This window comes from Ursus arctos, unplaced genomic scaffold (assembly GCF_023065955.2).
Source record: "Ursus arctos isolate Adak ecotype North America unplaced genomic scaffold, UrsArc2.0 scaffold_19, whole genome shotgun sequence".
Lineage (NCBI taxonomy): Eukaryota > Metazoa > Chordata > Mammalia > Carnivora > Ursidae > Ursus > Ursus arctos.
The window spans coordinates 49,992,168-50,005,225 of NW_026622863.1; the positions used below are offsets into that span (position 1 = coordinate 49,992,168).

Below are 13,058 nucleotides of genomic sequence, written 5' to 3' on the forward strand. Positions count from 1 at the left end.
GGCAGGGGTGCTAGGACACAGCACAGAACAGGAAAAACCAGTTTTTAAATTGTCCATCCATCCATCCATCCATCCATCTATTCTTTTCTCTAAAGACCACTTGTCCAGATCTTCCCATAGAATGTGGGGGTGCTGGTGTCCCCCGTGGCCCGGGCGTTCCCAGCAGAATCCTGGGGGTGTTTAACAACAGATTTTTAAACTGGATGGTCCGGGGTTGGGATGGGAGCTACTTCTTGCTGAGGGCCCTGGGCCAGCGAATTGAGCTTCTGAGACTTAAATTTTTGCCTGCACAATAGGGCGTCAACAATCCCACCGGGTTACAAAGCGGCTCTGGGAAATGAAACATCAGGAGCCAACGTTCCTTTCTTGCTTCGCTGTCTCTTCCTCTCAGGGGCCACTGGCTGTCATCTCTGTCTCTGTGCACATTATCTTGGCTTCAGCTATAGCCAGGGATGTCCTATGGCCCCCAGCTTCCTTGCAGCCTTTCAGCTCCGGGGTCCAGTGTGAGCTCGAGCTCGGGCACGCCTGGGTTCAATTTCACATCCCCGCTAGAGAGAATCCAGTTGGTCCCCCAGGAGTGAGGTGTCCATGCTGGGGCCAATCAGCGGCGGGCGGGGCGGGGCCTGGTCACATGGATTCTGGGCTGCCACGCCCCTACACCACGCAGGTTCTCAAAGATGAACCTGTTGGGACTGATGGGCAAACAAAGTCTTGTGCTCCTTTCCAGAACACCCCTCTTCCACTGGCCTTCTTCAGCTGCCAGCCTGGACCCCTTTGCCCCCTCCCCAGGGCTACCCCTCCTGGAGGACACCCCCTTTCTCTGTGCCTGGCGCCCTTCACCTTCACATTCCCAAACCTCTGGAGCAAAGTTTCCCTTCCCGCAAATGTCTTTTAACCTGTCTGTAGCGGTTTTACTTGCATAACACTTCCTTGTTGTTAAAAATAATAAGGTAAAAAGAGAAGCTCTCAACCCCTACCCTCCTTATCCGTTGTTCATGATTCCAGGAGTTTCCTCCAGCCTTTTTTTTTTTTTTTCCTAGAGCAAGCTGGGGAGCCATATATGTAATTTAAAATTTTCTATTGGCCACACTCAAAGAAACAGGTGATATTAATCTTATTGACATATTGTGTTTACCCCAATATCTGCAATATATGATTTCGATATGTAATAGAAAAATTAATGAGTTGGGGTTTTGGTTTTGGTTTTGGGGGTTTTTTTGTTTGTGTTTGTAGTATGTTATACTCACAGCACATCTCAGTTTGGACTCTCCCGCTCCAAGGGCCCAAGAGCCACACCTGACTAGTGGCTGCCATTGTGGACAGCGTCAATCCAGAACTCTGTCTTTTTACTTCCTTTTTTAAAAAAGTTTATTTATTTATTTTTAATCTTTACATCCAGCTTGGGGCTGGAACTCACAACCCCCAGATCAAGAGTCGTCGGCTCTTCCGACTGAGCCAGCCAGAGCCTCTTTTTAGCTCTTTTTTTTTTTTTTTTTAAGATTTTATTTATTTATTTGACAGAGATAGACACAGCCAGCGAGAGAGGGAACACAAGCAGGGGGAGTGGGAGAGGAAGAAGCAGGCTCCTAGCAGAGGAGCCTGATGTGGGGCTCGATCCCAGAATGCCAGGATCACGCCCTGAGCCCAAGGCAGACGCTTAACGACTGCGCTACCCAGGCGCCCCTCTTTTTAGCTCTTTTGTTGTTCCTTTTTCTTCCCTTCCTTCTTTTCCCTTCGTTTCCTCCTTCGTATCATCTTCCTCCTCCTCTTCTTCTCTTACTTGGACTTCTTCCCCTTCCTGATCTTCTTTGCTTGCCCCACCCCCAGATGTCATACAGGGTCTCCCTGCCCCTGAGGCTCGCTATAACATTGCCTCCAAACTCCCCTCCCAAGAAGTCTGCAAATCCCTGTGCTTCTCAGGCTCACTCTGGCTTCAGGCTCCTCTTTGCCGCATCTAATTCGCTTTCTGGAGCATCTCACTGGCCCCCAGTGTGTCTTCCCAGCCCCACAGCTATTAACCAGAATCGAAGCCCACCCCTCCCTTAATCCCCATAAAAGCCTCTCCGCTGGGCTCAGACCTGAGTGCCCAGTGCTGGGACTGGGAGTGAGCCTGGGGAGCCGCTGTCCGCCGGAACGCAGCGCACGCTGCAGCGCGATTCCCAAGTTTTTTAGTGGCCACGTTAAAAGACGTGAAAAGAAGCGGGTGAAATTAATTTTAACAGTGCATTTTACTTAACCCAGTGTATCCAGAATATTATTGCAACATGTAATCAGTATAAAAATGGTTGAGACCTTTTACATACCCCCCCCCCAGTACGAAGTCGGGTGTGCATTGTACACTCAGCACATCTCTTCAGACTCACCGCATTCAAGTGCTCGGCATAGCCACGTGGTGTGTAGCTACCCTATTGGGCAGCTGGGTCTACATCAGGTATATGCAAATTTTCCTAATGAACATTAGGAACAGCCCTGGCCCCCACCCCCAGCCCCCTGGGACTTTTTCACTTGCTTGCTCACCCCCAGAGTACCCTCCCCAGGCAACCAGCTGACTCATCTCTCCCCCTTCCCTCTTCTTCCGGTTTGTCCTCAGCCCCTCCCTCCAAGAAGGCCCCTGGGAATTCCAGAACTTCTCCCTCTGTTCTGCAAAGCAGGGCAGCTTCCCCAGGCTCTGCCCACCCACCCCTACTACACGAGCAGGACACGCTCTTCCTTGGGAGGCAGGGAATTGTCTTCCTCTGTACTTCCAAAGGTGTGCGTCACCTTCTCGGTCTATTTTCTCACCTTCAGAGAGCAAAAATTCAGACACTCGGGGGGACCCCATGTCCCGAATCCACTTGGTTCCTGAGTTTTAGAGAGCAGCCCCATCGCAAATAATGAATTCAAATCTCTCCCGCCCCTGACTTCAGAGAACGTTGGAGATAGATAGATAGATAGATAGATAGATAGATAGTTTTTTTTTTTTTTCCATCCAAAGGTCAGCCACAACCCCCGCCCTTAGGAAGTAAAAATTGCTTGAGGCTTCATCTGTGTCTTGTTTGTTGTAAATGCACATTTAAGTGTGAAGCTCATCGATTGTCTATATAACATGCAGATATGTTCGTATGACCAGATTAGGGCGTGGACCATTTCCAGTTCCCCTCTGTCCCACCAGTCACCGCAGATGATTGCCGCAAATCAGTGTTGCCTGGTTCTGAGTATCACGTGGACGGGCGTGGACCATCTCCAGTTCCCGTCTGTCCCACCAGTCACCGCAGATGATCACCGCAAATCAGTGTTGCCTGGTTCTGAGTATCACGTGGACAGAATCAAACAGTGTAGGTAGCAGCTTTTGTGTCTGGCTGCTTTTACCGGGTTCGTTCTTCGCTGTACCCCATTAGCACACTGCTCTACGAATATACCAGAATTCTGTCCGTTCTCCTGTCGGTGAACATGTGGACTGTTACCAGTGTTTGGCCATTATGAATGCTCTACTGTGAACATTCTTGTACAAGTCTTGGGGGACGTCCACATTCATTTTTCTTGGGTAAATCCCCATGGGCAGAACGGCAGGATCATAGGGAGATAGAGGCTTGGCTTCAAAAGATGCTGCCAGACACCTTCCAAAGCGGTCGTGCCAACTTACACGCCAGCAGTACAAAGTTCCACGCGTCTCCTATCCTTGCCAAGGCTTGGATCATTCCCGTATCTTTTTAATTTACTCTAGTGTTTATTATATAGCAAGTTCTGCTCTAACTCATTTAATTAGTTCATTATTTGTTTTCTGGGGCTACTGTAAATTTGTTGCCTCATGGACCTGGAGGCTAGAAGTCCTCCGGGTTCCTTCTCAGGGCAAGGGAAGGAACTCTCGTTGGCTTGCGATGGGCATCTTCCCCACTGTCTCCCATTTATGCGTCTCTGTGTCCAAATTCCCCCTTTTTGTAAGGACACCTGTCTTAGTGGATGAGGGCGCACCCTAATTACCTTATTTTAACTTGATTACCTCTGTAAAGACCCTATCTCCAACGAAGGTAGGACCTCAGTATACAATTGTTGGGAGAGGCAGTTCAAACCATAATACTTCAGAGGTGAATATTCTCATTCCCATTTTATAGATGAGGAAATTGAGGCACAGCCAGATCCCACAGCTACTGAGTGGCAGAGCTGGGATTTGAACTCTGGCTATCGGATTCTGAGCCGGGCCCCTAAACCACTACACTATATTGCCTCAGGTGGGTGGTGAAAATTCCAGAATTATCCTCTTTGCGCCCCTCCCCAGCATCCTCTTGGATTCACAAAGGATACCATGCTTTCTCACTGTCACCTCTTGCTCTGATTTTCTGCTTCTGCTGAATTCTTTTTCTCCCCAGTATTCCTTTTTACATTTTTTCCCCTAACTTTTAGTTCTATTTTTATCAGAGTTATACAGCCACATAGTTGGGAAAGTCAAATACAAGTTTTTTTTTTTTTTAAATGAAAACCCACGGTCTTCCATCTGCTTACCCCTCCATTTCCCCCACCCCAGAGGAATCTGCTTTTACCTTATTTATTGTATCATCTTGCTATTTGTGTCCCTGTGTCTAAATACCGTGTTTGTGTGGCTACCTCTTGATCTTCCAATTTTAGGTATTTTCCATTCACTGCTTACTATGGAAGACACATACTCATACTCTTATTTAAATTACTCCAGCCTCCCACACTGTGGTTCTGGCTAGATGAATATGCAGTGTTTACATGTTATGACTGTGTAAATGCTCCCACAGCTGCCACAAGTAGTAAACCGTGATTACTTTCCTCTCCCACACGATTCTTTGTTTTTCCTGGAGTTAATAATTGTCTTTTTTTTTTTTTTCAGTTGCCTAGCGGCTGAGTTTTCTTTGTTAATTCAAAATTCGCTGTTAACTATATGAATCGTTTCTTCACATATTCATTCGCCTCAGGTACTCTATTACTTTCATCATATTGAAGAAGTTTTTCTCTTGGGCCTCTGGCCTGCTCCAGTCTGCTGAATAGCTACCATCTCAATCCCTTCACCTGCCCCTGGTTTGGTTCCTGTCATATCCTAATTCTCACTCTTCCTGGGTTTTTCTCTTGTGTTCCTTTGAGCCTCCTGACAAAAAGCACATGGTGGGGGGGAGTGTAAAATTTTAGAGACACTGCGTATCTGAAAACATCTTTAGTCTTGATAGGCCTTCTGGATGGGTATAAAATTCTGGGCTGGAGATCATTTTCTTTAGAATTTTGAAGGCTTCATTCTGTTGTCTTCTAATTTCCAGTATTAGTCTTAAAATTCCAGAGTCATTCTGATCCATAAGCCTGTGTGTCACCTGTTTTTCTTTTCCCTGTGCTTAGTGTGCTGACATTTCTCAGCAACATCTTCATTTATTTTCATTACTGGATCTTTCAGTTGTACCCTCACGGCATTCATTCTGGGGAACTTCCTTGATTTCTTTCAATTATGATTTCCCCCTTCTCTCCATTTCTCTCTGTAACTCTCATCCTTTCTTTTTAGAACTCTTATTAATTTGATATTGGGCTTCCTGAACTGGCTCTTTCTTTTATCCTCTCTTATTTTTCCATCTCTTTATCTGTCTTCCCTACTTCCTGAGAGCTTTTCTTTTTTCTTTTTTTTTCTTTTTTTAAAGATTTTATTTATTTATTTGACAGAGATAGAGACACTCAGCGAGAGGGAACACAAGCAGGGGGAGTGGGAGAGGAAGAAGCAGGCTCCCAGCAGAGGAGCCTGATGTGGGGCCCGATCCCAGAACGCCGGGATCACGCCCTGAGCCGAAGGCAGGCGCTGTGCCACCCAGGCGCCCCTGAGAGTTTTTCTTAACCTTATCTTCCACTCTTTTCTTAAGCTTTTCATTTCTGCTAGTATATTTTCAATTTCTAAGAACTCTTTTTTTTTTTAAGGTTTTTTTTTTTAAGTAATCTTTACACCCAACACAGGACTTGAACTCACGACCCTGAGATCAAGAGTCACATGTTCTTCCGACTGAGCCGGCCAGGCACCCTGCTAAGAACTCTTTTTCTGATCTCTGAATTTTCATAGTATTTTGTAAATGTTATGGTATTATTTGATAGTATCCTATATCCTATATATATCCTGATATGCTATTCAGAGTTCAAAGTTGAATACCTTGTCTTGTTTCTCTGATGATATTGGTAGTTGTAGGGTTTTTTGCACTTTTTCCTCTCTGCATAATCTGTTTCCTCCAAGCCCCCTCTTCCCATTTGTTGGTTTCGTTTCTATCTTTCTTACTGAGACTTTACTGAGGTCTAGAAATCCTCAGTAGTCTCTTCATGTTTGGGAGTGGAAGTCCAAAACTCTGGAAGTGGGGGGGGGGGGGGCTGTGATTACATGTGCAGGCTTGTTGACTGAACTTCACCATAGGTGATCTGTCTGGACCATTTTTGTTGTGGAATTCCCAATGTCAGTATTTTTTTGTATTTTATCTTTGTCTTATCTTTCGTCTTTTATCTTAGTCATATATAGGTCTATAATACATATGTATTATACATGTATGTGTACATGTATCATATATTATATATGTAATGTTTTTAATATACAGAGGAACAAGGAAAACAAATACTGAATCATGATCCCCCTGACAAAGTAACCCTTAGTGATATGAAAGTTAAAAGACATTCGTTCAGGGGCGCCTGGCTGGCTCAGTTGAGAGAGCATCTGACTCTTGATCTCAGGGTCATGAGTTTGAGTCCCATGTTAGGTGTAGATTACTTAAATAAGTAAATAAACCTAAAAAAAAAAAAAGACATTCTTTCATTCATCCAATAAGTATTTATTACGATTTTCTTGCACCAGGCACTGGGCTAGGCACTGAGGATACAGCAGTGAACAAACCCAAGTCTTGCTCTCTTGGACCGTCCATTCCAGTCTGGGAGACAGACACATGTGTGTTCCTAGAACATCGGTCTCCAGTAGCCCTCTCTGCAATGAGAGAATGTTCTAGATCTGTGCAGTCCAATGTGGTAGCCACAAGTTCCTGATGGTCTGAAATGCGGTTGGTGTGACTAACGAACTGAATTTTTAAATTTTTTTGAATTTCTAAATTTTAATTAAAAATTCAAGTTCAAATAGCTCTGTGTGGCTAGTGGTTACCACCATGGACAGCACTAGAAAATTCCATCCTTACAGAGGGGTACGAGAGAATTGGCAGCCTCGCATGCTTTTGGCTGGCTCACATCCCAAATGTGGTCTCACCCTACCACAGAGGGCAAACAGGCTCACAAGAAGAGAAAGGAAATACATCTCTTAAGAAGAAATACAGAAACATTGCTTCTCCTCCCAGCCATTTGTGGAAGCCCATCTGGTGAGAGATGTTTAATTTGTCACTCACACAGGAAGGGCAAAAGAGGAAACCTCAAGTCCCCTTTCCGTAAAGTAAGGATTATTATTATTATTTTTTTAAAGATTTTATTTATTTATGTGACAGAGAGACAGCCAGCAAGAGAGGGAACACAGCAGGGGAGTGGGAGAGGAAGAAGCAGGCTCCAAGTGGAGGAGCCCGATGTGGGGCTCGATCCCAGAATGCCAGGATCACGCCCTGAGCCGAAGGCAGACGCTTAACGACTGCGCCACCCAGGCGCCCCCTATTATTATTTTTTTAAATTTCTCTCCCATCACTTACACTATGTGTGCATACACACCTTTTTATGCATTCCTGACTGAGGGCACACGTTGTTCTCGCCTTGCTTTTTCCCTGGAGAAAAACCTCTTGGCATCTCTTCCATATGAATGAAGTCTTGCCTCCCAGCTCCATGCCTGGCCCGCGGAATGCCCATCTCGCACAAGCCTGAATTCATTCATCAAGCTCTACTTTATGAAACACTTGTTGTATGCCAGGTGCGGTTCTAGACCCTGTGGATACAGCAGTGAACCAGACAGACAAGACCTGTTCCCCTTGCGGAATTTAAATCCCAGTGGGAGGAGATGGACAATAAACCTAATAATCAAGAACGTATAATAGTTACAAGGGGATACGTGCTATGGACAAAAATACGGCCGGGTGAGTGAATTTGGGAGACCTGGGGAGGAGGCTACGGGTTGCAGTATTAAATAAGGTGCTCAGGAAGCTGTCTTTTAAGCAAACACTTGAAGGAAGTGAAGGACAGAGCCAGGTGGCTATCTGGAAGAATGGTCCAGCAGAGGGAACAGTCAGTGCAAAGGCCCTGAGGCAGGAGGGTGTTGGAGCCATCCGGGAACTGCGCATGAGGGCCAGGGTGGCCGGAGCAGGGTGAGCAAGGAAGGTATGGGCGGAAGATGACGGCAGAGGAGTAGGAGGGATCCAGGGGTGTTTGGTGCTGTAGGGCCTTGTCATCAAGGTAACTCCAGTGACCAAGTGAAGTTGGGAGCTAGGGGAGGATAATGAGCAGCAGAGGGACCGGAAGCTGACTCAAATGTTAAGATCCCTGTGGCGACAGGGCAGGAGGAAACAGGAAAGCAAAGACTCCCAACAAAGATGCTGGGGTTTTTAATTTTTCCCAAACCGAAGCCTAAACAAAGGCTGTGGAACGTGGCTGAGTCTCAGCAGAGGTTTGGGGGCAATGGCAGGAGATAGGGAGTAGGGGTGGGGGAAGGGAGGTAGGCATTACATTGCATAAGGACTGAGCAAAGGATTAGAAGTGAAGGCTCTTTAGATCCCCTCTTCCTGAAAGCCCCTCAAACCTCCCACCACTGGAAAGCCTTGGTTTTTGGCTCTGTCTGCAGTGCCCCCAGGTGTCTCCCCCTACCCCGCACACCTCTCCCTCGTGCCCCTCAAGGACCTCTTGGACACCCTCCTTCCGTTTTATCCTAGTCCTCAGCCCCTCCATCCCTCCTCTTCAGCCTGACTCTGGAAACCCCCCGCTCTTTCCACTTAAACCAGGGAAGAGAGTCACCTTTCTCTCCCAGGGGCATTTTCCCAAACAAAGAGAAACCCAGAGAGAAATTACAGTTTGCCTACAAGGCAGCGGTGCCCGAAGGCAGTTGTGGTATTTTTCTTCATCTACATAGATAGATAGATAGATAGATAGATAGATAGATATAGAGATATAATCTCCAGATGTCAGCTGGGATCTCCCGGCCTGGTAGGAGCCCCATAAAATTAATTCAAACCCCATTCTCCAACTGTGGGATGCTGACTGGCCTCCCCAAGTCCTGCTCCTTCTCCAGATCCTCAAATTCTCTGCCCCACCCCCCAGGTTTTTGCTTCGGCTGCAGTCCACTCAGTGTGGACTGTCTCCCCATTTGGGGACCATGGACTAATTCTGTCCTTTTCCTTCATTTCTCTGCAACCAGTCATGTTGCATAAATGCAACAAGGCATTTATGTCCTCATGTGTGAGAGCGTGGACAGGGCTTTACTGAAGATTTGGGGTCCCAGAGGCATTTACATGCACAGATAGGCAAACAGCTCCAAAACTCCTTTGCCTTCTCCACGACCCAGTGTCCAGCCACACGGCTTGATCCGTCTTGTTTTCCTCAGACCTGCTCTGTTCAATGCTATTTAAATTTAAATTAATTAAAATTAAATCAGATTGAAAGTTCCATCCCTGGGGCTCATTGGAGGCCGCCATGTTGGGCTCCCATCACTGCAGAGCGTTCTTTTGGACAATGCTGGGCAAGACGGGTACCTCCCTCTAAGAACTGGTCTGGTATCTGCAGTTGAGATGACCAAAATTGTACCCCACAAAAATGCATCATTTAAAAAAAATTAATGTGGAGTTATGCTCTATATGGGATTCTGGGACTCTTTTTTTTTTTTTTTTCCTCATGAATACACCCTGGACATCATGTCGGATCATAGGCATGTATCTTGTCTCATAGAATAGTTATCCAGTGTTCCCCACCGCGGATTTATTTATTCATTGATTCACTTATTCCACAAATATTTACAACCACCTTGCATGCGCCAGGAAGTGTGCTGGGTCACAGTGTGGAATGTGTCCTAGCTGGATCCTGCTCGAGTGGAGCTCACAGTCTAATGGGAGAGGCTGAGATTAATCATATAATCACAGAACTAGGTGTGAAGGAAGTGACCCGTGGCGTGAGCCACAATGTATCCGTCTGTGAGCACTCATTCTATCTCCCTGCTTGTCTTTCCATCAAGGTTTAGAAATTAGGGTCTAGTGGGAGAACCCAAGCACAGTAAGATGCATGTCTGGGCCTGCATTTCCCATCTGAATGATGGAGATAACGGTTTCTACCTCACAGGAACGTTGAGAGGGTTGAATGAGTTATTACAGTAGCTGGAACAGCGCCTCGCACGATATAAGTGATCGTTAGCATTATTACCCTGCGTATGAGTCCCCTTTCTGAGCCTCAGTCCTCCCCTGTAAAATAGAAGAGTATGCAGAACCTTCTGGGGAGGGCTTCCGCGAAGAGTGAACTTAACCAATCACAGCTAACATGTCTCCAGCACTTTCTTGGCACCAAGCACCGTCTTACCTTTGCCACGACCCGGAAGGGAGGTATTGCTGTTATCCCCACTTTACAGATCGAAACCGAGGCACCAAGAGGTTCAGTGACTTGCTCAAGAGTTCACCACCGGTCAGGATTTGGAGCAACTGGAGGTTAGGGGTGAGGGGGGTTCCGGGTTGGGCCATGAGCGCATCTGGGTGGGACTGACGCTGTCTTTCATGCCCCCCTGCCCCCAGGAAGCTGGATGCCTTCATCTATGATGCAGCTGTGCTCAACTACATGGCCCGCAAGGATGAGGGCTGCAAGCTCGTCACCATCGGCTCAGGCAAGGTCTTTGCCACAACGGGCTATGGCATCGCCCTGCACAAGGGCTCCCGCTGGAAGCGGCCCATCGACCTGGCGCTGCTGCAGTTCCTGGGGGATGGTGCGCTGCACATCGGGATGCCTCGGGGGTGGGGCGTGAGGGACCAGAGCCCTGGGTCCTGGGCGAGGGATGGGCTGAGGATCGGGACACTAGGGTCTGAGGAAAGAGGGGGCTGGAGGCTAGACTCCTAAATCATTGAAAATGATCCTCCGACCGTGCTGTGGAAGGTAACCTATGACAGCCCCGCGCCCCCTTTCTCCAGATGAGATCGAGATGCTGGAGCGGCTGTGGCTCTCTGGGATCTGCCACAATGACAAAATCGAGGTGATGAGCAGTAAGCTGGACATCGACAACATGGCGGGGGTCTTCTACATGCTCCTGGTGGCCATGGGCCTCTCCCTGCTCGTCTTCGCCTGGGAGCACCTGGTGTACTGGCGCCTGCGGCACTGCCTGGGGCCCACCCACCGCATGGACTTCCTCCTGGCCTTCTCCAGGGTAGGGGGGAGACAGGGAGGCAGAAGGGCGGAAATGGGGGAAGGCCGGCGGGGATGCCTACAAGTGCAAGAGACTTGGGTCGAGGTGCGCAAGAGGTGGGAGGGACGGAGGCAAGGCCGGCGGTCCCGGGCACCGCGCGCTGACCCTGCTTCTCTCGCGGCCCCTGCAGGGCATGTACAGCTGCTGCAGCGCGGAGGCCGCCCCGCCGCCGGCCAAGCCCCCGCCGCCGCCGCAGCCACTGCCCAGCCCCGCGTACCCGGCGGCGCGGCCCGCGCCCGGCCCCGCGCCTTTCGTGCCCCGCGAGCGCGCAGCGGTGGACCGCTGGCGTCGCGCCAAAGGTGCGGGGCCCCCGGGGGCCGCGGGCCTGGCCGACGGCTTCCACCGCTACTACGGCCCCATCGAGCCGCAGGGCCTGGGCGTGGGCGAAGCGCGCGCAGCGCCCCGAGGCGCAGCCGGGCGTCCGCTGTCCCCGCCGGCCGCGCAGCCGCCGCAGAAGCCGCCGCCCTCTTACTTCGCCATCGTGCGCGACAAGGAGCCGGCCGAGCCCCCTTCTGGCGCCTTCCCCGGCTTCCCGTCGCCGCCCGCACCCCCCGCCGCCGCTGCCACAGCCGTCGGGCCGCCGCTCTGCCGCCTGGCCTTCGAGGACGAGAGCCCGCCGGCGCCCGCGCGCTGGCCGCGCTCCGACCCCGAGAGCCAGCCCCTGCTGGGGCCCGGCGCCGGCGGCGCGGGGGGCCCCGGGGGCGCAGGCGGCGGGGCACAGGCCCCGCCTCCCCCGTGCCGCGCCGCGCCGCCACCATGCCCCTACCTGGACCTCGAGCCGTCGCCGTCTGACTCGGAGGACTCGGAGAGCCTGGGCGGCGCGTCGCTGGGCGGCCTGGAGCCCTGGTGGTTCGCCGACTTCCCCTACCCGTACGCTGAGCGCCTCGGGCCGCCGCCCGGCCGCTACTGGTCGGTCGACAAGCTCGGGGGCTGGCGCGCCGGCAGCTGGGACTACCTGCCCCCGCGCAGCGGTCCGGCCGCCTGGCACTGCCGTCACTGCGCCAGCCTGGAGCTGCTGCCGCCGCCGCGCCATCTCAGCTGCTCGCACGACGGCCTGGACGGCGGCTGGTGGGCGCCGCCGCCCCCGCCCTGGGCCGCGGGACCCCCGCCCCGGCGCCGAGCCCGCTGCGGGTGTCCGCGGCCGCATCCTCACCGCCCGCGGGCCTCGCACCGCGCGCCCGCCGCCGCCGCACCGCACCACCACCGGCACCGGCGCGCTGCGGGGGGCTGGGACCTCCCGCCGCCGGCGCCCACCTCGCGCTCGCTCGAGGACCTCAGCTCGTGCCCCCGCGCCGCCCCCACGCGCAGGCTCACCGGGCCCTCCCGCCACGCGCGCCGGTGCCCGCACGCCGCGCACTGGGGGCCGCCGCTGCCCGCCGCGCCCCACCGGAGACACCGGGGCGGGGACCTGGGTACCCGCAGGGGCTCGGCGCACTTTTCCAGCCTCGAGTCGGAGGTATGACGCGGCCCCGGGGGCCCCAGCGCCCCCTCGGTCAGCGCAGGCCACGGCCCGAGGGGGCACGCGCAATGAACAGGACCCGCGTGGGTTGGGAAGGAAAAAAATGGACCTGGCCGGACCCCGCCTGGAGCAGCGTCCTGCGCCCCCTCGCTTTGGGGGCACCGCGAGCCGAAAGGGATTCGGTCCCCCCAAATCTCACCCAGCCTGAAAGGTGGGGGTCTCGGAGCCCACTGGAGTTTTGTTTTGTTTTTTTTTTAACCCGACAAGGGCTTTTTAACGTCACCAGATGGGGCGGGAGGT

The 13,058-nt window shown here is 51.5% G+C and overlaps 1 protein-coding gene across 1 annotated transcript in view; it reads left to right on the forward strand.

The window, feature by feature from the left end:
* The window catches only part of GRIN2D (glutamate ionotropic receptor NMDA type subunit 2D), a 30,748-nt gene extending 17,987 nt beyond the window's left edge, over positions 1-12,761 (forward strand). The window contains exons 10-12 of the mRNA XM_026481921.3: positions 10,638-10,825; positions 11,028-11,260; positions 11,430-12,761. Coding sequence (XP_026337706.1) covers positions 10,638-10,825; positions 11,028-11,260; positions 11,430-12,761 — 1,753 coding nt within the window. The remainder of the gene's footprint in view (positions 1-10,637; positions 10,826-11,027; positions 11,261-11,429) is intronic.
* Positions 12,762-13,058: the final 297 nt, after the last annotated feature.